The 25,606-nt window shown below is 36.2% G+C and overlaps 1 protein-coding gene across 1 annotated transcript; it reads right to left on the bottom strand.

The window, feature by feature from the left end:
- Window positions 1-154: 154 nt before the first annotated feature.
- On the bottom strand, window positions 155-24,992 carry LOC127439436 (prostaglandin G/H synthase 1-like). The gene is made up of 11 exons (XM_051695640.1): window positions 24,601-24,992; window positions 24,415-24,504; window positions 22,875-22,991; window positions 21,639-21,779; window positions 14,335-14,478; window positions 13,890-14,071; window positions 10,920-11,003; window positions 10,027-10,273; window positions 8,228-8,514; window positions 6,208-6,355; window positions 155-2,830 (listed from the first exon to the last, which is right to left on the bottom strand). The coding sequence occupies exons 1-11, from the start codon at window positions 24,605-24,607 to the stop codon at window positions 2,484-2,486; spliced, it is 1,794 nt and encodes a 597-aa protein (XP_051551600.1). The 5' UTR covers window positions 24,608-24,992; the 3' UTR covers window positions 155-2,483.
- Window positions 24,993-25,606: the final 614 nt, after the last annotated feature.

Below are 25,606 nucleotides of genomic sequence, written 5' to 3'. Positions count from 1 at the left end.
TTACCATCAGTTTTATTTCCATAAAAAACTCCATTACCATTATATTCCATATGTCCACATTTACTGTAAACCCTCCCTATTTTTCTATTTTATTTATTTATTTATTTTGTATTTCAGTAAACCTCTTGTAACAATGATCAGACACACTAGTAAATTTATGCCTTTAACAAACCTATTTATTATGCAAAAAATCTCATAGAAATGGTGCCACAATTGGTGCTAATATCATCCTTCACTCAGAAGGACATCACATAGGTTACATTCATTTATTCAAGGAACACAAATGTATACAAAAGTGACTAAAACAACAAAAACCTTAAGAAAAACTGGCCAATCATATATCAAAGGTTTCAACACAATGACTGCAATGATTTACTGTATTTCAAGAACAATGCATTCAATGCATTCAAAACTTGTTCATTCAAAGGCAATAAAACAGTAACTAAGCAATGAGGCAGCAAATACCAATACAAAACCGCAACCCATGAGTTAATGTTTTCACTATCATGAAATGGACAGAATAATTTTTGGGAGAACTATGAGTTAAAGCTAAATATATTTATTTGGCAACATGGGTTACTGTAAACAAAGTGTCCAAAAAGAGCCCAATGTAATTTGTTAATGTTTTGTTGTTAGCAAAATCAATATAGATCGCCAAATTTCCAAACTGAAGTCAATTTATCTTTTAACAAGTCCAATTAGAAATATACTGATTATATTAAAATATGTTCTGTGTTGATCTCTGATTAGGATCAAAAGTACATGACATTCATTCACAAAGCATCATTGTTGTTACTATTCATTATATTCGTATTATATTCATATATATTTTCATTCTTCAAACACCTTGTTACAAATAACTAATCATATTGCTAATTAATTTCTGATTCATAAGATATTTCATTCTATTCAATTATTGGAATAAAATTAAAGGGATTGTTCATCCAAAAATTGTAATTCTGCTGTCATTTAATCACCCTAATTTTGTTCCAAACCCCTATGACTTTCTTTTTTAAAGGAGAGCCATGGCAGATGTCAAGATTTTCACTGTAAATTGCTTATAGTTCAGTTTGTTTCTCACCAAAACCTATTATCTACCTTCAGAAGACTTGGCACATGATGCACAATCTGCATGGACAACTTTATGACACTTTTGGGTCCTTTTCTAAGCTTTAAAGGGGTCTTGACATGCCTTTTTTAATTTAATATGTTCCTTGAGGTTCACTTATAATATCAGTTAAGTTTTTTGCACAAAAAACAGTCAAATGTATGTAAACATGATCATATTCCACAATCATTCTCACCCTTGTCATGTGGGGACTTATGCGTCTTCGCCAAGGGACTCGTCCCCTTGAGGACTATGTTATGGACTTTAGTGAGCTATGTCATTTGGTGGACTTTGAGGAGGCCTCAATCAATTGACTTTTTTCATAGTGGTTTGAATGAGCCACTATATTCTTTGTTGCCTGGAGGCGTAATTAATTTAACTCTGATTCAGTACATTGATTTTGCTCTGTGACTGAGCGAATCACCATTTACTGTGGGAGAGGCTGATGAGGAACTCAGCACTCCTACAGTGACCGCCACATCAGAGTCCTCAGCCCCGGCCGCCTTGACCTCACTGCCTGAGTCCCCGGCCGCCTTGACCTTGCTGCCTGAATCCCTGGCCAGCTTGACCTCGCTGCCTGAATCCCCGGCCACCTTGACTTTGCTGCCTGAGTCCCAGGCCGCCTTGACTTCACTGCCTGAGTCCCTGGCCGCCTTGACCTACGAGCCCTCTGAGTCCCAGGCCGCCTTGACCTCTGAGCCCTCTGAGTCTCCACCTGCCTTGGCCTCTGAGCCCTCTGTGTCCCCGCCCGTCTTGACTTCTGAGCCCTCTGCGTACCCGGCAGCCTTGGCCGCTCTCTGTTCTTGACTGACCTGCTCTCTCCTTGCCATCTCATTGCTCACTGCTACTGGGCGGGGCTACAGAAGTGATAAGGTATTTTGTTATATTGTTGTGGAGGCGGTCAGATACAAATTTCTACCACAGTGTGACATCACAATGTGGAGGAAGTAGAGAACGAGTTGTTTTGGCAGCTTGGTTTCAACAAATGCTCTTTTTGCAGTGATCAAGTTTTGAGTTATGAAACTTACAGTATGCTTTTATAGACCAATAACCTCTTATATGTTAAAAGATCAAGAACATTTTTATTGCTTATGACATGACCTTTCAAGGAATCACTATCAACTGCCATTGTATGGAAATTAGGGATTGCAACCTTCTTTAAAATACCTCCTTTTGTGTTCTACTGTGGAAAAAAGAAAGTAGTACAGGTTTGGAATGACTTGAGGGAAGGAACATGATGACAGAATTTTCATTTTTGGGTGAACTATCCCTTCAAAGCATCTGTAATTGAAAGTCAAATTTGAAGACAGCGTATTAAAACAATAGTTCTTGACCTAGTTCTGATAAACAGTTGCTTTGCTAAAAGTGAATTCTGCTAGAGTTCACCATGAGATGTTCTCTGTTTTTTGTAATCTGATGGAGGAGTATGGAAAGATACATATGGACACCACTTTGTATTGAGGCAAACCAGTTTCTTTAAAGTGGCAGAATTAACTATATCAAAACCTGTCTGACCACCAAATGTACTGGGCTTCCAGTAATCTGGGGAGCAAATGGGATTTCCCAGAAGGCCTTTTAGGGAAAATGGGGCTCCCATTTCCACCATGCTTTCACCAAATATCGCATCAGGTCGTGTCTTCTCCAGCATCAGAGCTGGGTAGAACTCCATGGCATCAATGTCACCATAAAGTTCCTCCAGTTCTTTTGCCATCTCCTCCTCTCCTGTAGAAATACAACATCAGCCATTATCAACCAGCAAGGCACAGCCAACCCGGAAGAGTGCATAATAAACATTCATTGAAAATACATTATGGAGAAGGGGCCTGGAGGGTAGTGCACATGCTCTGACATGTTGTGTGGTGGGGCTTATGCGGGTGACACAAGTTCAAATCCAGGTAGTGTAATTTCCTGATATTCTATAATCAGGGTCCAAAATTAACACTCACCAAGCCCCAAATGTCAGTAAAAATCGGCGTTGGCAAGTATATGAAACGGTGTTACCTGTCAGTTGGCCGGTACATTTTTTATGAATTTTAAAAATGCATGGTTGTGAGAACAATAGTCAGTTTTTAGAGTTAGTCAGACCTTCGCTGTTTCTATTTATCTGACGTAAGAAAATCAAATGATTATATACAAGTCGTCTACTGAAGAAGAGATCAGTGATTGGTTTGCTGTTCTATCGTAAGCGATGGGAGTGAATCAGATACAAGCGATCAGTGCAGTGATTGGATAGATGTTCTTAATCACGGTTCTAATAACATTTACCTGTTTGCTTGGAAGTCAAAACTTTTCCCTTCTTTTATTATACATAACCCCAGAATGTAGCGACACATACCTGGTGTTACGCCGCCAAAACGCAAACATGATGCGCAAACATCACAAAATCACAAAAGTTCTCTGTGTTTTTGCAAGAGGAGGCGTTTCACTGATGATGGATCACAGAGAGACTGGCTTGTATTTGATACTGCGACTGACACAATGGCCTGCTCTGTATGCTATACATTTGTTTTAGGGTAAAAAAAAAAAGAAACTCGAAAGCGTTAAAGAACACGAAATGGGGCCTCATTTATAAACTGTACGTACGATCAAATTTGATCCTAAATTCCATGGATTTGTACCTACGTCAAAATTGTGGAACAAATCTGGATTTATAAAGGCAGAAACCGATGTGAAAATGTACTTGTGTATATGTTACTGACAAGGATGCATACAAAACATTTTTTTTTGCTTATGCTCCAGTGTGCCAGTGTGCACTGACTTGATTTTCTAATTTTTACTGATGCAAATCTGAATCAGTGACTGACTGAATTTATTAATAAATGAGTGAGCACGTTTACATGTACAAGAATATTCCGAAATGACTCAGAATGTGGTGTAATAGATTATGCGTAACAGAAATATTTTATTTTGGAAATCTGCTGTAACAGATTATTTATTTAGCCCAATCTGCACGTTTCCATAATAAATTAATTTTGAGACCTATGAGATAACAGACAGGTGTTGTATATGGTATGTAATATGTTCAGCACATTTTTGGAGTGAGGAGGAGAGATAGTTTAACATAGATAAATCAGTTTACAGATTTAAAAAGCATGGCAACATTCTACTTTTTTTTTCAATTAATCCTTCAGCCTCGTCTGCTGTTGTTGAGCAGTATATGTTGACATGTATAAAAACTACTTATTTGACTAAAATGCAGCATAATCAATTGCAAGAGCGAACAGAAGAGAACAGTGGGAAATAATGCATATGTAGTTTATAAAGAACACAGTTGTAATGTAGCTAGTCTATGCATATTTCATTATATGTAAATGAGCATGTAAACATCTTTTTGGAATAAATGTTTAGCAAGAACATGGACATTGGTTGAAGAATGGTGTGGATGTATTTATTATTGATAATGAACATGAAGAACTGATGATGAGTTGTTGAATATGCTGCATTATATGGGCAGAAACCGGTAGCTGCACTCACATTTTAAAAAAAACCTTGGTCAACCGCACAAGAACATTCCATATAAATGAATGAATGAACGAATGAATTACTTACGTATGCGCTTTTATTGTATTCTGTCTCACCATATTAGGATATTTGTGGGCGTTCTGTAGGTCGAGTCCATGTGCTCATTCACATTTGCATGTTTTTAAGTTGAATTGGGATTTAACGAACGTTTTATAAATCGTTCGTAGGAACATTTAGGAAATTGTCTTATGTTCACATTTAAGATCATTTTATGAACTTCTTTATGAATGAGGCCCCTGGAGCCACAAAAATTGTGTTGCACAGGCCATGTCTTTACCTGTGTTGTCAACCCCTATTTTCTCTTGAAAGTTAAGCCAGAACAAGTTAAAAAACATAATAAATATGTTTAGTAGAAGTAGTAATTGTCACAGTCTGTCTCCCTCATTTTCTTCAAGGACTCTTATTTTGAAGTTTTCCACTGGACTGCATTTCCCATGGTTCACTGCCCTAGTCACTTCCATCTGTTCCTTATTATCCTCCTCACCTGTATTCCATTCCTTCATTTAGTGTATAAATACCCTCTAGTTTTCTTCTTCATTTGTCAGTCCTTGAAGTGTTATGTTGAGTTATTGAAGTGTTGCGTTGAGTTAATGAAGTGTATTGCTAAAGTGTTTCATTGTTTTGGTATCTTGTGAAGTTAGCTCCATCGTCTGTTCCACTCCAGCGATTGTCATTAAAGGAATTAAAGAGTCTACTCCTGCGTCTCCTCTCTTCCTCTTCCACTCCTTGGACACCACGTTACAGTAATAGTAGCCTGTTTTTTTTAATGAAATAATGCAAATACAGTTTCATGGCCGGTAAAAAATATTTATGGCCGGTACATTTTCTCAAGTCACCGGCCATTGGTAAGTGTGGCAAAAAGTTGGTTTTGGACCCTGTCTATAATACCCAGAGAAAGCTATCCATTCTTATTGCCATTCATCTCAATGGCTGGGGCATGCATTCATGACAACACTGATTGGCTAATGGCACCACAAGAATCTGCAGAGTCCCAAACACTTCATTAGCCACTATCCTGAGCTGTGATGTGAATGTTAGCAGAGAGGGAAATATATACAATTAGTCCATTTAATGCTTTTTATAGAAATTAAATGCTTTTATAGAAATGCATAAAAGATTTGTCTATTAGTCTCTTATCAAAACATTATTTTTCAGGTCATTTGCAGACCAAATGCTAGCAACATCTGTAATATCTACTAAATAACACATGAGAGGGAGTGCTGTATCATGGTAATTGGAATGGAATGGATTGGAATGGATGTACTGCATGACTGCAGTGTTGCCTGTGCCAATAATAACCATGGTTACTACTTTGCTTATTAGCATTGCTTTCATCTCTCTGTTGTCTGAAACATTCTCCTGTTATAGTGGTGGCACTACACCTACAATAGCGGTGGGGCAAAATGCGTCAAAGGTATTAATGTTATTACGGTAATAGCTGGTATAATGAAAAATATTTACAATATTTTTCATGGATTTCAGATCAATTTATGGGATTTGATTTGTTTGTGATTCTTCCCTTGCACTTTTAATTTAATAAAGCTTTAAAAGAATTGATAACAGTTGTACAATCAGACCTGCAAATTCTGAGAATGATGTGTAGGGCTTCAGATTGAATCTCTTGCGGTACTCATTGAAGGGCTGAAGTCGAAGCTCTCTTGATTCTATGATGACTCCCTCAGCTACTCTGGACACCACTGCGTTAATATTATGACCACCTCCGATCTGTTCAAACACAAATAAATTCATGATCAAACGATACAAAACAAAACAAAACCATCTTTAATCTTGATGTGTTGAGAGCATCCAAAAGAGCAGCTGCTGTAGATGTAGATGAAATGTTGTAGCATATTTTATTAAAACGTTTTAATCAACTAAACAGTTTAAATGTCTGCATGGTACAAATAATTAAGTCAGCCAGACCTCTTATACATAAAGTCTTTACAGTGGAGTAAACTACATATCTGATGTGAGTTTAATACATAACATAAGCACTGAAACTGAATCACTTTCTTCATATTTTCTATGTTGTTTATGGGGAAAAAATGGTGGAACTCAGCACTGCCCATTTTGAGAATACCAGTTGTATTAATTCTTTTGTTCTACTTCTTAGAGCTTCAGTTGTTCGAAATCTTACAGCTTTTGTTGGAATTCTACAGGCACAGATTCCATGTGAGCAAGGTCATAGCAACAAATATTGGGCCCTGGGTAGAAAACATTTTAGGGCCCTAAATTGGGGGAGGGTATAAATGTCTTTTAGATGGAATATAACAGTGCTATATTATGTGTAAATAATTCATGACTTTTTATTTTCAAACACAAATATACTTTGTGTTTGAATCAAGCAATAAATAAAAAACACTTCCTACTCACAACATAAATTTACATGTAAAAGTTTTCTTGTTGGCAAAGTTACCACAAGATCTCTGAAATGAGTGCCAGGTTGTTCTGAGGCATTACTGCTCTCGGGTAGTTTTAACAAATCTTAACTTGCTACCTGATATTTACACAGGGTCCAAAATTTACTTAAAACTTTATTAAATTAATTCTAATATTTATTATAATTTACTGATTATTCAAAAAAATATTACTAGCCTTGAAACTATATTTAGCATTATTTTAATTAAAATGTATTTTTGTTTCTACGACAGCAACAACACAGGTTATTCATTGTGTCTGTTAAGTTAAAACTGCACCTCTCAGAAAAATAAAATACATTGTCATGTATCTCATTATGTTCTGGATGTGAGCCTATACATAAGCTTGATTATAATGTAAAAGCTGACTGCAATCACACTGTCATATCAGTTTCCCAGAAACATATCTATAAAGGTACAGCTCATTAATTATAAACTAAACTAAACCTAAACTTACTCTGTTAAACTACCTAAGATACTGATATTTCTTTCATGTCTCCCCTGTAATAAAACACTCACTGTTTCAATAGATGAGAGAGTGGTAAACTCATTGGAATGACTGAAACAGACCAAACCCTAAGGACCTTCTAACATCCTGAAGTAAATATAGCCCAGACCCAGCCAAAGGCCCTTGCACCTTATCGTGAAACAGATGTTTCTAGATTTCTCTTTTGGAACCAATATTAAGTCATTAAAGACCACATGAAATCAAAATTGGAGTTTTATAGCTTTTTTAACCCATATAAATTTGCTTTGAAGCCATCTACATGCTAGCGTACTCCTAAAAGATGACACAATGTGTGAGTGTAAATATGGCAGTTACACTGTACACATTTAAAACTTACAGTAGACCCTATTTCTTTTCTGAGAAAACAGACAAAAATACGAATGACTCATCCTGTACTAATGGGCAAATCAAACTGCTGTCCAATAACATGCCCTCTAGGAAGAGATTATTCCTCCCCCAATCCCACCCACCTCTGACTAGCAATAGCAAATAGCAAATCATGATTAACAGCTGTGATGTAAACTAAAGGCTACTGGGTAATTAATAAAAGGGATGAACCTTTCGATATGTTCTTTACCAACTTCCTCTTTCAATAGGAAGTACGTATGTCAACACTGAAAAAAGCAAGCCATTTGTTAAGAGTTCCATATTCCACCATAAAGGGGCTATTACCTGTCCTGCGGGTTGGGTTGAGAACGCCTCAACCAATTTCTCCACCCCATAGTGAGTGAGGATAGACGTGTTGAACAGGAACTGAGGGTACTGAATCTCTTCTCCCTCAATGTGAAAGCTGTCAGGCATGAGTGGGTGCCAGTGGTAAAGTTGATTGAACTCCACAGCGATGCGGTTCTGATACTGGAACTGTGAGGTGAACAGCAGCGTGGGATCGAACTTGAGCTTCAGGCGGTAACCGCTCAGATGCTGGACATAGTCCTCAATCACAATACGAATGGTCTCACCTGAAGTTAATTGAGTCAAAATTTTGTAATTACATTTTAATTATTTCATCAAATCAAGTAATTACATAAATTGCTATAAGTTACATCCAGTAAAACTTTAGTAAATTAGGTATCATGAACATTAGGCATCATTAGCATTAGCTATCATGAACTAACAACAAGCAATATTTTTATAGCATTAATTCATCTTGTTTAATGCTCATTAATGAAAATGTATAAATATATGTTGTATTATATATTATATATTAATATTAACCAAAATTATTAAATGTTGTAAAAGTATAGTTCATTGTTAGTTCATGTTAAAGGAATGTTCCGGGTTTAATACAAGTTAAGCTCAATCGACAGCATTTGTGGCATAATGTTGATTTCCACAAAAATTAATAAAAAAAAAAGAAGCAAAAATCTGGTTTACACCGATGCACTTACAATGGAAGTGAATGGGGGCCAATTTTTTTTACGTTAAATACTCACTGTTTCAAAAGTAAAGGCACAACACATAAATGATATGTGTGTAAACATGATTTTAGTGTGATTAAATCACTTACTAACCTTTTCTGTGTAAAGTTATAGCCAATTTTACAACTTTGTTACTATGACGATATAATGTCAACAAACCCTAAAACCCTAAAACGACTGTAAAAATTACAATTTAAACAACTTTACAACTCAAATAATACAAACGTTTTAACAGAAGAATTCATGCAAATGCGTTTATAAAATTATAAGCTTTGCATTTCTGTTTAAACCCTCCAAAAATTGGCCAGATTCACTTTCATTGTTCCCATTCACTTCTATTGTAAATGCCTCAGTGTAATACAGATTTTGCTTTTTTTTTAAAGGAGGGACGAGTCGAAATTTACTTTTGTGGTAATCAATATTATGCCACAAATGCTGTCAACTGAGCCTAACTTGTATTGAACCAGGAACATTCCTTTAAATAAAGTAGTTAATTATGAGATAATCTGCAGTCAGCTGCTCATTATCACCCCAAAAACAAAAACAAAAAACAACGGTGGTCAGGACCCCATCGTGGAGCAGATTTTCATTGAAATTATGCTATTATGTGAGAAGACAGAGACCACTGAGTCTCCAAAAACAAAGGAATTCAACCTCTGGTTTGCGTCAGATTTCTGATGGTGCTTATATTGCAAAAATTACAGTCTGACTGGTCATTATTATACGAATACTTGCAAAATAAATAAATGAAAATTAAATAATGATTTAAGTTGAAATGATTTTATCAGCTTAATTGTAGAGATCGCAAAATAATGTGCGGTCATTATTCAGAAAAATCAGACATCTAGATGACATGATTGACAAAATCAGAATCCAGAGTTTTCCAGAGAGCCGTGTATTCTCTAATGTTAAACAATATACAGTACTTTAAGTGTACTGCAACTATACTGTAACTTCAAGTGTTACTCATTCATTCTTGTAATTGGCAATTATTATGGGAAACTAATGGCTCTCAAACAAAACTTAGGCCACTGGAGCTGATATAATGTTTACCTATAATAATGAGCCTGGTTGTCTGAAACAGCTGCTCATCTCCCCAGGTTGGATGTTCTTTTTTCAGGATATCACATACACGATTGTGCTCACGCAGCCACAAGGTGGCGTACATACTGAGACCAGGCAGCAGTCCAAACACTTCTTGCCCGATAGCCAACTGCTGCTCCGGACGGACAGATGGTGGGTAGCTCATTTTGACTTGCGCGTCTTTTACTGTTGGGGGGTATATCTCGCCATTTATCACCTACAAAAGAGCCAAACAGAAAAATCATGGTTAAACACAGATAAGACAGCACTACACTATGCACAAGGCTTTAGATAAAAAGGTAAGATTTAAGATTGTAAGAAACATAAACTCAATCAAATGTCACTGTCAACATAGTCAACAATTGTTAACAAAAAGCCCACACTAAATTTGAGGTCAGGCTGCCAGACTAAACAATGTGCAACATCTTGAAGTATGACATTAATAAAGCTTAATATAAACCACATGTCTAAACTGCAATCACACCCACCATCAGGTGGTCATGATATGAGGTTATGTAGAGGATTCCATACTTAGAATGACTTGCAGATAGCTGTGAAATGAATCAAGTGTAAATGTACATTACACTACATAAACTGGATTTTTTTACATACTTAGGGCCTTATTCATGAAACAAGAGCAGAACAAATTTGTGTAAATAATTTGTAAAACCATTCTTACGTAATGCAACACTTTTCGTAAGATTAGTAAAAGTGAAGCCCTTTAAGAGTTGCAAGAAATGTGATTCTGAGATAACCCCTAAAATGCCAGTGAACTGAATGACAGTTCACATTAACTTGGAAGCACGCTCATCCTAGCATGACTGATGATTCCACATGCCTGACATTTAACTGGTGAACAGTACCTGGTACTTCAGTTTCCCATCTTTGTGAAGTCTGAGATCTAGCTGACGATCTAGAGTATCTCCATAAATGTGTCCAGCATCCACCTAGTTTTCAAATACACAGAATATTTAGTATTCATTGAGTGGTGGAATTTCCAACAGCATTTTAGAGTTATCAAAAAAAAAAAAAAAAAGAAAAAGAAAAGAAAAGAAAATGATAACATTCTGAAAATGTTTTCAGAATAATCACATAATTGGCTTTTTACGATAATAAAGTATATCAAGCGTAAAATCACCATTATTCTTTTTGTAGTATGACTTTAATCTTGTAATTCTACAATTTTAATCTCATAATGGAATGACTTGATTCTCGTAAATTTGACCCTATTCTCTAAATATTACTACTTTAAACTCAGAATGCTGATTCAAGAATATTCTAAAAACGTTGTCTTTATTCCTGTAAAAGGCCTACTGTGAAATTATTCTCAAAACATTTTGACATCATTCTCGAAATGTCACAACTTTATTGTGTAACGTGACACTAAAACGCTGTCGTGGAAATCCAAACAATTAAATCCAAACAAATTTTCTCTTTCCCTTAAAACAAACACCTACTGGCAAATGTATCAAGACTTACAGCCCATGCTACAATTAACAGATATTAATTTACAGCACATGTTTTACTAAAGAGACAAAAACAGCAGCTGTGGACAGGGCGGCTATGGTGTTCAGTGTTCTGTTGCTCATGCGTAACTTTAACTTGCTACTTCTTGACATTTGTGTAACCATCTATTATGGGTGAATCGCTATCTTGCCATAGTCAACACAACATGACAGATTAGGTTAGTAAATGTACTGTTTTATCATATGTGGCAGTGTAATTATTTCTGTAGCAGATTCTACCATTAGTCTTTAAAAGAGTCTGTACAGCTGTTTTTTTTTTTTTGTTGTTTTTTTTAACTCTGGCTTATTTTATTGATTTTCCCATTAGTACAAAGGTAACGTTGATGTTAATGATACAAGAGATGATGGGAAGCGAGCACAGTAAATATCCATCCTCCTCAAAACTCATATGTTCAATGTATTACCTATAGTTGGTTAGAAAAGACTTAAAAGCAATAAAATGAATAATGTTAATAATAATATCTAGTTTTTTTCAGATTTATTGAAATCGAAGAGTAAAAACTCTTATTCTGACATTAGGTTATTGTATTTTTATAGGTTTTAAACAAATGTTATTTTTCCATACTTGAATGAATGATTGCTTATTGATTTTTGTGTTTCTTGGCTACAGTGGTTGCTTAGTTGACTTCCTGTCTTTGTAGTTGTCATGTCCGCACCTGTTATTTAAAGTCCCAAATATTTTCTTGACCCCACTCCACTCCTTTCAATGTTATGTAACAATGAACAGTTGTGTTCCATATCTTACTGTGAAAAAAAAAAAGCATTAAGTTATTTCTCCTCCCCAGCAGGTCTTTAATGGACTTGGAAGGACCCTCAACAGAGACAACTTGAAGGACACTCAACTTGGAAGGACACACAACAGAGACTGCCCTCTTGTCAGTAGCTGAAACCCTGCGACTGATGAGAGCTAACTCTCGACTGGCATTACAGTTCCTGGGCATCACAGGAACTGCGCTTGGATGGTTTGAGTCATATCTCACTGGCAGATTGTTCAAGGTCTCCTGGAGAGGAGAGATGTCCAAGACACACCAGCTGACCACTGGGGTTCCTCAAGGATCAGTGCTTGGACCCCTCCTCTTCTCAACGTACACAACATCACTCTGACTGGTCATTGAGGCACATGGCTTTTCCTACCACTGCTATGCAAATGATACGCAACTCTACCTGTCGTTCCAGCTTGATGACCCTACTGTCTCAGCTCGTATCTCTGCCTGCCTCTTGGACATTTCGGCCTGTATGAAGGAATGACACCTTCCGCTCAACCTTGCCAAGACAGAACTCCTTGTAATCCCAGTCAACCCATCTGTTGACCACAACCTCACTACTCATCTAGGTTCAACTACACTAACACCAACCAGAACAGCCCAGAACCTGGGAGTGGTGGTAGATGACCAGCTTAATTTCACTGCACACATCCCATCAGGCAGGTTTGCACTTTACAACATCAGGAAAATCAGACCTTTTCTTTCTGAATATGCTACACAGCTCCTGGTCCAAGCTCTGGTCATTTCAAGACTGGACTGTTGCAATGCTCTGTTGGCTGGCCTTTCAGCTAACACAATTAAGCCACTGCAGATGGTCCAGAATGCAGCAGCATGTCTGGTCTTCAATCAGCCAAAAAGGGCTCATGTCACCCCACACTTGATTTCACTCCACTGGCTACCTGTAGCTGCCCGCATCAAATTCAAGGCTTTGACTCTGGCTTTCAGGACAGCCAATGGAACCGCACCCTCTTACTTCAATTCACAACTTCAGGTCTATGCTCCAACTCACCCTCTGCGGTCTATGAACGAGCGACACCGGGTGGTCCCATCACAAAGAGGCTCAAAGTCTATTATACGATCATTCACTTTCTCTGCTCCTCTGTGGTGGAATGAACTTCCAACCTCCACACGATCTGCTGTTACCTTCTCAACATTCAAGAACCAGCTGAAAACACATCTGTTCCACGAGCACTTAACCAACGCACTACCAAAATGTACTAGCATCTTTATTACTTTCTAGCCACTGTGAGAACTTGGCAGTCCTATACTGCAGATGTTGTTAAACTTTGTATGACAAATTGCTTGCTATGTGTCTAATTTGTAAGTCGCTTTGGATAAAAGCATCTGCTAAATGACTAAATGTAAAATGCAACGTAAATGGATTTGGTATCTAAGACAAATATCTTAACATCTCTCTGGAAGCACATAAATTAGACAAACCCAATTGCCTAGATTTTTCGAAAACCCTTTCCTATATGTAGACCTATTAAACACTTTATTTATACTATAGATAACATGGTTCATGTAAAAAATTAGGACTCACCCCGTGACCCAGACCTTTAGTGAACCCTAGCCCCACACGGTTGTGAGTCTTGAAGAATTGGTGAGTGAAGTGCTGAGCGAAGAAGGCAAACATTAAATTTGTTCCCTGAGGGTCTGGCCTGAAATTCCGTCTCAACATGAACTTTTCTACCAGAAGTTTAGGGTCCGGAAGCTTCATTTTTCCTGAGGAAGAGAAATGGAATGATTTTTCTTACAGAATCAAATGACAAGGTTATTTGCTGCAACTTTAGTACTGAATTGCTTGAAGCATTTTAATATTGGTTCTTATGAGGAAGAATATATTATCAAAGAACATGTGTCCTTCAGAAGGAAGGGGTCACCTATTTACACTTACTTTATATGGACTACATATATGAATAATGTGAAGGAAGAAACATTCCTAGTTTGGCACAAATAGTCACAAATAGTCACAAATAGTCTCTTACCTTTGGTCCCCATGGGTGTGGGGCAGTCCTGTGGAACTGGTGGAAGGATTCTTGTGTAGTAGGTGATGTTGGAATATGCCTCCCAGCTCAAATACTCATATCTGGAATTGTATGTTGGGGGACTTGGGATTAAGTTGGATCTTACTGTGATGGGAGAGAATATGAAAAATTGCATTAGACAAATAATCTAGAAAAACAGAATTATTATGGTTCTACATGTTTTTAGCTTTTATTTTAATTTTCATTAAACAAAAATGGGGGGGGGGGGGGGTTGCAAAGCAAGCTTTTTTTTTATTTTTAATACATACATACATACATACATATATATGTCCTAAAAGCTACTAGTAACACTCAATTATGGCTCAATTAGACAGTTACAGAGGGCCCCCTTGTGCCCTGAGAGGGAATGGAGAATGCAAGGAGAGAGTTGTAGCTAGATGTGACAGGCACGCGCACACTTAAAATGTTTTTCGTCATCATGAAGTGCACCTACAAGTCAGGAGCAGAAAAAAAAAAAAAAAAAAAACGAAAAAGGAAGAGGAGGCAAAACGCAGCCAGACCACTGGTAAGAAATGAATGTAAGCCAGCTACCTGGCTAGATGGTGTTTGTTCATTGTCCTGCATTAAATTGCAACAATTAGTTAGCTGACATTTTGCAGTTGTGTCCTATTGTATAGACATTGTTATTTATAGTCATTTAGTGTTAATTTGTATAGTTATTTATTGTTAATTTAATTAATTGAATTAATTTGTTTATTAATTTTTTTTCCGAGATTTGTGTAGTTAATATATTCCAATTTTAAATTAATGTATTCAAATTTGTTGAAGACTGTATTGTGTTGTCATTCATTTATTTGGTTAACTGGAATTTTAGTTTTTGCAGTGTACAAAGTATACAACATAAACACATTTAATATTTCTACTTTATTCATGCAATATTATGCCATTGATCTCCTAATTTTACAACTTTATTCTAGTAATAATTAGGGCTGAAACGATTAGTCAACGTTATCAACAACGTCGACAATAAAAATAGTCGAATAGTCATATGATCACGTAAGATCATATGAAACTCTAATGACTGCACACAAGAGCAGCACTGCAGCTCGAGCCAGACTGAGGAGAGGAAGAAAACATCTCACAGTCCAGATGTACTCTAAACTTCCCAAACAGCTTCAGGTGATGTAGATCGCAAAGTATAAGGGAATTATAATGCAAAAATACAAAATAAGTAAATACAGAGGCACCCTTGTTGTGGAATAAGCAGAGCCGGAGCTGTCGCTCAACTTAAGCAAAACTTTCGTGTCGAGCGTCTTTAAAGGAAACACCCCGGCGTTACATCTTTAATGCAGTTCTATTTAATGCGTTATGGCTTTATTAAAGTTAAAATAAGGAAACTGGCATTTCTATGTGCGGTCAGCACCTCTTTTATGAGTTGCGCGAAGTGTCCTGATCTAAGAGGGAGAGATTGAAACTGCACCCGGCTGAGGTACACTCTGTCGCGGGGACGCTTGTCCCTCAAGTGCGCACGCTTAAGGCAGCTAGATTATAACGTGATGGCAACTTATTGAATCATAATATATGTCACTGTGCATTTTTTATCGTGAAGAAAACGGGCAAAACGCAGCTTTATTAATAAGAGAGAGTTTTTTTGTGAGTTAAAGATGGATTGAAGTGAACAGAAAGGTGAGAGAGGGTAGTCTTCACCCCATTATACACTGCAAAAAAATAAATTTTTTATTTGTTTTTGTTTTGGCTTGTTTTCCAATATAAATATCTAAAACTCATTTACATTTACTTTAGCAGCTATACTGCAGAATTATTTTATTTTATTTTTTATCTGAGAATGTTGAATATAATATTAAAAATACAAATATTTTAAAATATCTAAAAATCCTTTAAAAAGATGCATTCACCTCAGAAGCAGCATATAAGATATTTAGACTTGCTTTTAGAGAATAGATCTTGAGTATATGTATATTTTGTCTTTACTCCTCTCGCAGAAGTATAACCAAGTGAAAAAATACACTTATATACAAAATACACTTATATTTAAGACACATTCTCTTAAAGCAAGTCTAAATATCTTATTTGTTGCTTCTTAAGTAAATGTAACTTGTTTTAATGATTTTTAGACAATTTTAAATGGAAAACAAGACAAAACACTTGATAACAATAGGATTTTTTTGTAGTGAATTTTTTTACTGAATTAAACATAATAAAAAGTATTTTTCCCCTTTAATTCAGTGAATGTCATTTAGAGGTATTTTTAAAAGATGATTTTGTCCTCTTTATTGTTAGTAAGCACATTTAATACAATCTTTTAAGTCGGGGCACAAGCTGGATAATCGGTTTAGAGTTAATGATTAATCGTTGCAATAATCGCCTGAATAGTCGAATAATCGTTCTAATATTCGTTAGATTAATCGATTATCAAAATAATCGTTAGTTTCAGCCCTAGTAATAATGATTTTACTCTCAAAAAAATAAAACTTTTAACTCATAATGCTATGACTGTTCTCATAAATCTCACTATATTCTCAAAATATTTCTAATGTTGTTTCGACGATATTCTCGAAAATGAATGACTTTATTCTTGTGAAAGGCCTGTTATGGGATATCATTCTCATAATGTCAAGACTTTATTCTAAAAAAACTTTTCTTTTATGGCACTAATACACCATCGTAGGAACTTAAACAATTAATAACAAACAAATTAAAAAAAGTTTCAAATAAAAAAAACTGTGTATGAAACTGTTTACATTTCATTATCATTTTAGCTGTTGTTTACAATAATAACATTGGAAAAACACAAAACCTTTTCCTACTATTTTCCTCTGGTTTACTTACAATATGGTTGTAAGTCAAAAGCTTTACAACCTAAAAAACAACAACAACTTATTTCCTAACACACTAATGTTTATTTTATCTTGCATATTTCCATACCATCTGTATTGGTCATACAATTTCCAACAATAGTAAATGCAACCTTAAACTGTAACAATGATAAGATATAACTTTTTCATAATATTCCCAGATAAACAGATAAACTTCAGTTGCACTTCCCAGGAGCAGTATCTCAGGATAGTCAGTAACTTGGCTCACACAAGAGAATCTTTTGGCCCGCAGCAGCATGAAGGACATGAGGAATTTGATGCCTATTGCAAAGTACGTGGGCATTGCCATGGCAACAAGCAGCTGGACTTGGAATGAGAGCAGATTTACAATAAGTTTGCAAATTACTTTAGGAGATAGACCTGACCTTTCTTGACCATTGCATATGTTGCCATCAAATTTACATAATAAAAAAAACACAACTGACTTTCATGTCCACTAAGGGAAACATTGTGGAGTGCCAACTGCATAATGGGAGGAAGTGATAAAAAAGAAAAGGGGCCACTCAAAAAACAGAGCAGTGACTGAGTAAATATGGGAAGGATGCTGAGTTATAGGAGACTCCCTTCGCAAGAACAGATAAAAAGCCATAACGAAATCCATTCAAAGACCGTACTGTTTGTTCTGAGAACCTGCAGAACACCATAAAAGCCTATTCAGATACAACACAGCGAACTGAGTTGGCAACTAAAATATATCCAAGCAATTTAAATTATAAACAATCTTGTCGAAGCAAAGAAAACAGCACAGCCATTTACGCTAAAATCTAATCACAGCCAAGACTTTCTGTCCACATGTGCGGTCTACAGTGTCGATAGCAAACAGTAATGTTGACTTAAGAGGATTTACAGACTGCATAACCCCCCCCCCCCCCCCACCCATCCCCCACATCGATTGTCTGTAAGTAGATACTGAGTCAAATTTCTTCAGCATGTCAGTGTGCTAAAATAACATTGATTTGTGCACTGTGCAAGTGAACTTCTGTTGCTATGTGTCATAGCAAAAATCACTTATCACTTATCTCCTGTTCTTATGAAAGGAAGCCAGACTTGAACTATTAAAGGAATAATTCACCCAAAAACAAAAATTCTCTCATCATTTACTCACCCTCATGCCATCCCAGATGTGTATGACTTTCTTTCTTCTGCAGAACACAAACAAAGATTTTTAGAAGAATATTTCAGCTCTGTAGGTCCATACAATGCAAGTCAACAGGGTCCAAAACTTTGAAACTCAAAAAAGCACATAAAGGCAGCATAAAAGTAATCCATAAGACTCCAGTGGTTAAATCAATGTCTTCAGAAGCGATACTATAGGTGTGGGTGAGAAACAGATCAATATTTAAAGCTGAGGTATGTAACTTTTTCTGTGTTAAAATACTTTCTCCTAACCAAGCTAAATATGCAGAGACATCTATAAGCCATTCATAGGTTCACAAGTTCGCATGTCCACCTAGTCCTTGAAGTGGAAATGGTAAACAGGTTGTTAAGGGTAAACTAATTTGGCTTGCTGTCAAATAAAGGAGGGGCTCGAGCATGAGGGTCTTGAGCATGCTGCTCGGCTCGAGCTCTAAGTTCCCCCCCACCAGACTGGTTAACTGGAGTTAGTTAAAATTGATAGTAAATGAGGAGATGGGGTGGTGGAGGGATGGCGGAAGAATTGTCAAGGGTGTGAGGTAAGCAGCTGCTTATATGTGTTGTATTATGATTGACAGGGCTAACTTGACAAGCTCCTCCCGAACCTTTGTACAAAACTCCATATAATTTTCTCGAAAACTGTAAGCACTTTGTCTCTGTGGTGCTATGAAAATTCCTGTTTATTCTGAGTGACCTGTCTATACAAACAAAATAACAGTGATTCAACCAATGGCATGAGTTGGGGTGGGGCTATATCTTTATTTGACCAATGGAAGATGGAGGGCATATTCAGAAAGCTGTTTTGTAAGAAAGTTTATTTTTGCAATTCCGTTTTGTGGCGCTAGTGTCACATAAATTACATTAGCTTTAAGTCCTTTTCTTTCTTTTTTTTTTTTTTTTTTTAACAATGAATTCTCCTCCCTGCCCAGTAGGTGGAGATATGCATGAAGAATGTGAATCTCCAAAAAAAAGAGAAGAACTCTTGGGTGAGAAGAGCTTAGCAAGGTTGTTTGAAAGTGGAGATTTATGTTTAAAAAAATGAACTCAACCACATCTATCATATCGCTTTTGACGGCATGAATTTAACCACTGGAGTCTTATGGATTACTTTTATGCTGCCTTTATGTGCTTTTTGAGCTTCAAATCTTTAGACCCTGTTGACTTGCATTGTATGGACCTACAGAGCTGAGATATTCTTCTAAATATAGTTGTTTGTGTTCTGCGTAATAAAGAAAGTCATAAACATCTGGGAGGGCATGAGGGTGAGTAAATGATAAGAGAATTTTCATTTTCATGTGAACTATTTTTTTAAGCTTGAGCATTAGTTGCACTGGTGTGTAAAATACAAAAATACAAATTTAAATGCATCTTTTAAGATAGTGATGATATTGTGTTGAGCAATTTTGTCCTCTTTTAAGTATATATATATATATATATATATATATATATATATATATATATATATATATATATATATATATATACATACAGGTGCATCTCAATAAATTAGAATGTCGTGGAAAAGTTCATTTATTTCAGTAATTCAACTCAAATTGTGAAACTCGTGTATTAAATAAATTCAGTGCACACAGACTGAAGTAGTTTAAGTCTTTGGTTCTTTTAATTGTGATGATTTTGGCTCACATTTAACAAAAACCCACCAATTCACTATCTCAAAAAATTAGAATACATCAAAAGACCAATAAAAAAAAAACATTTTTAGTGAATTGTTGGCCTTCTGGAAAGTATGTTCATTTACTGTATATGTACTCAATACTTGGTAGGGGCTCCTTTTGCTTTAATTACTGCCTCAATTTGGCGTGGCATGGAGGTGATCGGTTTGTGGCACTGCTGAGGTGGTATGGAAGCCCAGGTTTCTTTGACAGTGGCCTTCAGCTCATCTGCATTTTTTGGTCTCTTGTTTCTCATTTTCCTCTTGACAATACCCCATAGATTCTCTATGGGGTTCAGGTCTGGTGAGTTTGCTGGCCAGTCAAGCACACCAACACCATGGTCATTTAACCAACTTTTGGTGCTTTTGGCAGTGTGGGCAGGTGCCAAATCCTGCTGGAAAATGAAATCAGCATCTTTAAAAAGCTGGTCAGCAGAAGGAAGTATGAAGTGCTCCAAATTTTCTTGGTAAACGGGTGCAGTGACTCTTGGTTTTCAACACAATGGACCAACACCAGCAGATGACATTGCACCCCAAATCATCACAGACTGTGGAAACTTAACACTGGACTTCAAGCAACTTGGGCTATGAGCTTCTCCACCCTTCCTCCAGACTCTAGGACCTTGGTTTCCAAATGAAATACAAAACTTGCTCTCATCTGAAAAGAGGACTTTGGACCACTGGGCAACAGTCCAGTTCTTCTTCTCCTTAGCCCAGGTAAGACGCCTCTGACGTTGTCTGTGGTTCAGGAGTGGCTTAACAAGAGGAATACGACAACTGTAGCCAAATTCCTTGACATGTCTGTGTGTGGTGGCTCTTGATGCCTTGACCCCAGCCTCAGTCCATTCCTTGTGAAGTTCACCCAAATTCTTGAATCGATTTTGCTTGACAATCATAAGGCTGCGGTTCTCTCGGTTGGTTGTGCATCTTTTTCTTCCACACTTTTTCCTTCCACTCAACTTTCTGTTAACATGCTTGGATACAGCACTCTGTGAACAGCCAGCTTCTTTGGCAATGAATGTTTGTGGCTTACCCTCCTTGTGAAGGGTGTCAATGATTGTCTTCTGGACAACTGTCAGATCAGCAGTCTTCCCCATGATTGTGTAGCCTAGTGAACCAAACTGAGAGACCATTTTGAAGGCTCAGGAAACCTTTGCAGGTGTTTTGAGTTGATTAGCTGATTGGCATGTCACCATATTCTAATTTTTTGAGATAGTGAATTGGTGGGTTTTTGTTAAATGTGAGCCAAAATCATCACAATTAAAAGAACCAAAGACTTAAACTACTTCAGTCTGTGTGCACTGAATTTATTTAATACACGAGTTTCACAATTTGAGTTGAATTACTGAAATAAATGAACTTTTCCACGACATTCTAATTTATTGAGATGCACCTGATATATATATATATATATATATATATATATATATATATATATATATATATATATTTTTTTTTTTGCCATTTTCAGTGCTGTTCACTGCTATATTTCTGTGTCATTTAGAAGTGTAAATCCGGTGGGCTACAGCAAGTCTTCAGAGAACCCCCACACAGGGTGTCCCACACACCAGTGATGTCCGAGTATGTGTATCAGAACTAACCTGTTAGAACTTTATGCATCAGCCAATCCCTGAGGGCCGTCTTGTTGATGATGTCCCATAGCCATTGAAAGTGGGTGAGGATGTAGTGGACTGTGTTAGGACTGGGTTTCAAAAGCCGATAGACTCTTGTCCAAAACTCAGCTAAAAGAAAAGAGAGGGTGAAAAGAGTTCTTACATTAGTACAATTAAAGTTCAATACATGGGACATTTGTATGAGATATCATAGAATTCTACTGAAAACTTGGTTAGACATATTGGATTGGCACTACTGTGAAATTGGCTTCCACAAAACAGAGTTCTTTCACAACACAAGTTTTTTTTTTTTTTTTGGCTGATCCAATAACTAACTCTAGCCAGCAAACTTCCAAAAAGTACATGCATATATTACGCTGCATTATTTTGAAGAAGAAGAGCTTTGTGAAAAAAAGAAAGAAAAAATAATACTACCTCTGAGTGCTGTTTAAATCATTCAGCTATTTTAATTACATTTATGTACATTCATTTGATACCTTAAAACTTTGACTTTCATGAAATATGAAAATGAATGAAATGTTGCGTTTTTCAGGCAGGTAAAGGCTGTGACATCATAGCAAAACATTTCAGCTCAGTCCAGCATCTGAGTTTTGGTTGTAAACAGACAACAAAGTACCAATACCAATATATAAACCTGGTCTCATAGAAAAATTTTACAATACCTACATTTTTGCTAAATTATTTTTACATAACTCATTGTACGTACTGTGGAAAAGACTTTTATTCACTTTCACAAATGATGAGTAAAACTGGGGATTATCAGGTCATAAACATACATTTGACATTTGCATTAAAAAAGCAACTACATTTACAAGCTCATTCAAGCATGATCAAGTTGCGCGGTTACTCAACTGATAAAGCATTGCACTTGCAATACGATGGACTGGAGTATGAGTCCTGAAGAACATGCGAGCCGACAGGTGAGCCAAAAGTGTCATAGAAGCACCACAAAATTACGCACTTGCTTCAGCATTTATGACACTGTTGGTTAGGTTTATGTTTAAGGTTTACGTTAGCAAGGTAGGTTTTGTTCATTTAAAACTCAACAGAGCATTAACCTTCAAATCCTCATCTGTTTGGGAGAACTTTTTACTTGCTTTTAGCGCCACAAAGTAGACATTTCACAATTTTCATGACTGTACAGAAAGATCAAGCTGCAATTTACAGACATACGGAATGAGATAAAAGACTAAAGATACATACGTATAGTGCAATTTTCTCCATAGTGTCCGGTTCTGGTGCAGTCACATTCATATCTCTCCAGGCCATATCGAACACACAGCCCCCGGTTTTGACAAGGGTAATAGCAACAAGGATTCACTAGAGAAAACAGTACAGTAACTATACCGTTAAAGCTGTTAGAAAAAGGTTCCATTAGTGTTATGACTAGCATTCCCCAATCATTTTAACAACAGCATTTTAGGCGTCATGTAGATATGAGAAGCTACAGCTGCATTATTACGCAACCGGCATGCCTTGTCTGTGGAATTACATCATGTGTTTTTTGTATGGATCGCTGAGGATTACCGCTAGGTGGAAGTTTAAACAAGTAGATTTTTGTTTGCAATAGTAAGAGTAATTTTTCTTTTCTCATTATTCACATGCTAACAAAGAAAAAAGGGCATATAGCACCACTGCTGAACTATGCTTTTAAGTAGGAATAAGGCACTAATGCTTCCTCTGATAAGGCCTATTCATAAATACAACATGCATCATATCTTTGCCCACAACTGTCAGTGACATGACCCTCTACTTCACTTGACAACAGTATGACAGACGCAATGCGGTAATGAAATGTGGTAACTGTGCACAAATTGTGCAGCAGATAACCAACCTCTCCAACCATACTTTCCATCATTCCATAATGAAACAAAGAAAGTTTTCTAGCTCACACACATGCAAAGTATACCTGCTGGAAATCTGTGTGATAAATGGATTGACACTGGATTATAGCCTACTGTAACAAAGTTTAATGATACTCAAATAACAAACGTAGGCTGCTACTTATATTTAAATTTAGAGAACTTTTGAGAAAATGCCTTAAAATGCACATGTGATGTGATACTTGCATTAAAACTGACTTTAGGTTCATTTTTAATGAGCATTTTTGCATATTCGTTTGAGAATATGCTAAAATAATTAACTGTGGTTAAAATATTGTTCAGTGAAAAATAAGCAAAATTTTGCCTTTTCAAAATATTCCGAAAACACTTATCAGTGGAAAAAAGCAAGGAGCTACAATACAAAACTGAATGAATATCATTCAGTTCAGAAAACGTGAATATGGCACCAAATTAAGTCCATCTAGTGGACTAGGGTGGGGGGACATCTGTAACACTTTGCAATATGGTTCCATTTGTTTACATTAGTTAATGCTTTAAGTATCATGAACTAACAATTAGCAACAGATTTCTTACAGCATTTATAAGTCTTTGTTAATGTTGGTTAATAAAAATACAATTGTGCATTATTAGTTCATGTTACTTCATAGTGCATTAACAATAGTTAATAAATACAACTTTTGATTTTAAAAATGTATTACTACATGATGAAATGGCCATTAACTAAGATTAATAAATGCTTAAGAAGTATTGTTCATTGTTAGTTCATGTTAACTAATTAAAATGGTAACAAATGGAACCTTACTGTAAAGTGTTACCAAAGCAACTAATGTAACTATTAATGATTTTTATTTATTTATGTGGCGTATTTTCAACTTAACAGGACTAATAGTGATACTTACCAATATTTGATAACGTTGAGCTTTCTTCACCAAGACATAAGGAAATACTCAGCAGCAGGATACATGTCGACTTGAGCAAACAGCTAAACACTACAAAGCAAAGTAAAAAAAAGTTTGTCAAAAAAGTGGATATACATCATATACAACTGGACCGTTATTTTATAATAGGGTTAAAATATTGCTCACCTTTCATTGCAGTTTGACATGAAACACAAAAAGGTCACGAAAAAAGAGGAAAGATAATTCACTTTATCAGTAGCGCAAATAATTCAAAAGTGGTGTTATGGAAGAAGGAAGAAAATCCAAAGAATTAATGCCATGTTGTTATTTTTTAAAAATCACGACATAGCTGCGAACAAAAGGAAGATCGCGCACGGTCAGGCTCGCAGACGAGTTTCCACGGACTGATGAGAAAAAAAATGCGCTCGAATGGAATGTGAGTTTTTACTAGAGCGGAAATAACATAAAACTACACGCCTTGATTTTGAATATGCTACTCTAGTTAAAACCGCATAATAACTAAAACAGGTAAGCAGAAACGTCTCTCGCCTTCTATGGTTCAGGTTTGAATGAAGTAAAAACAAAAATTATTTCCTGTGGCGCCACCGTGCGCATCTCTTGACCAGAATAACAGATGCTCACTGCACACGTCTGTTTTGTGCTTTTACTTTTATTAATGGGATTAGCAAAATAACATGTAAAAGCATTCTGACCTGGTCTAATCTAGATTAGGCCAAATCCTATATACTAAAATGCGTTTGTTGAAAAAAGAATTGATACTAGACTCTCGAAATTCATCAAGTTGAACAAGCTCATAACAATTACTTAAAATGAAAACAAAAATTAAGGAATGGGATACGCATTGATATATACTTTTGAACTTGTTAAATTTCATTGCTCTATCCAGACAAAACTAGTTCTTGAGGAAACAAATGAATAAATTAATAAACATTTCAGCTTTAAAAATGCAGATACAATTATTTTGTTTATCCACATAATCAGGGTTGGGGAGTAACGGAATACATGTAACGGGATTAAGTATTTAAAATACAAAATATAAGTAACTGTATTCCACTACAGTTACAATTTAAATCATTGGTAATTAGAATACAGTTACATTCAAAAAGTATTTTGATTACTGAAGACATTACTTTGCATTTTATTGTCATTTGTTTCATTTAATATTTTGTCC

The sequence above is a fragment of the Myxocyprinus asiaticus genome, chromosome 4 (genome assembly GCF_019703515.2).
Source record: "Myxocyprinus asiaticus isolate MX2 ecotype Aquarium Trade chromosome 4, UBuf_Myxa_2, whole genome shotgun sequence".
Taxonomy (NCBI): Eukaryota; Metazoa; Chordata; class Actinopteri; order Cypriniformes; family Catostomidae; genus Myxocyprinus; species Myxocyprinus asiaticus.
Note: the sequence above shows the minus strand (reverse complement) of the source record. Positions and strands in the feature narration are given on the sequence as shown.

Excerpts from the sequence above, each read along its gene's own strand:
- LOC127439436 (XM_051695640.1), bottom strand. Across the intron at positions 10,274-10,919 it reads ATGGGAAACTGAAGTACCAG|GTGATAAATGGCGAGATATA; the intron begins GTACTGTTCACC and ends GCTCTTTTGTAG. Across the intron at positions 8,515-10,026 it reads AACCAGGCTCATTATTATAG|GTGAGACCATTCGTATTGTG; the intron begins GTAAACATTATA and ends AATTAACTTCAG.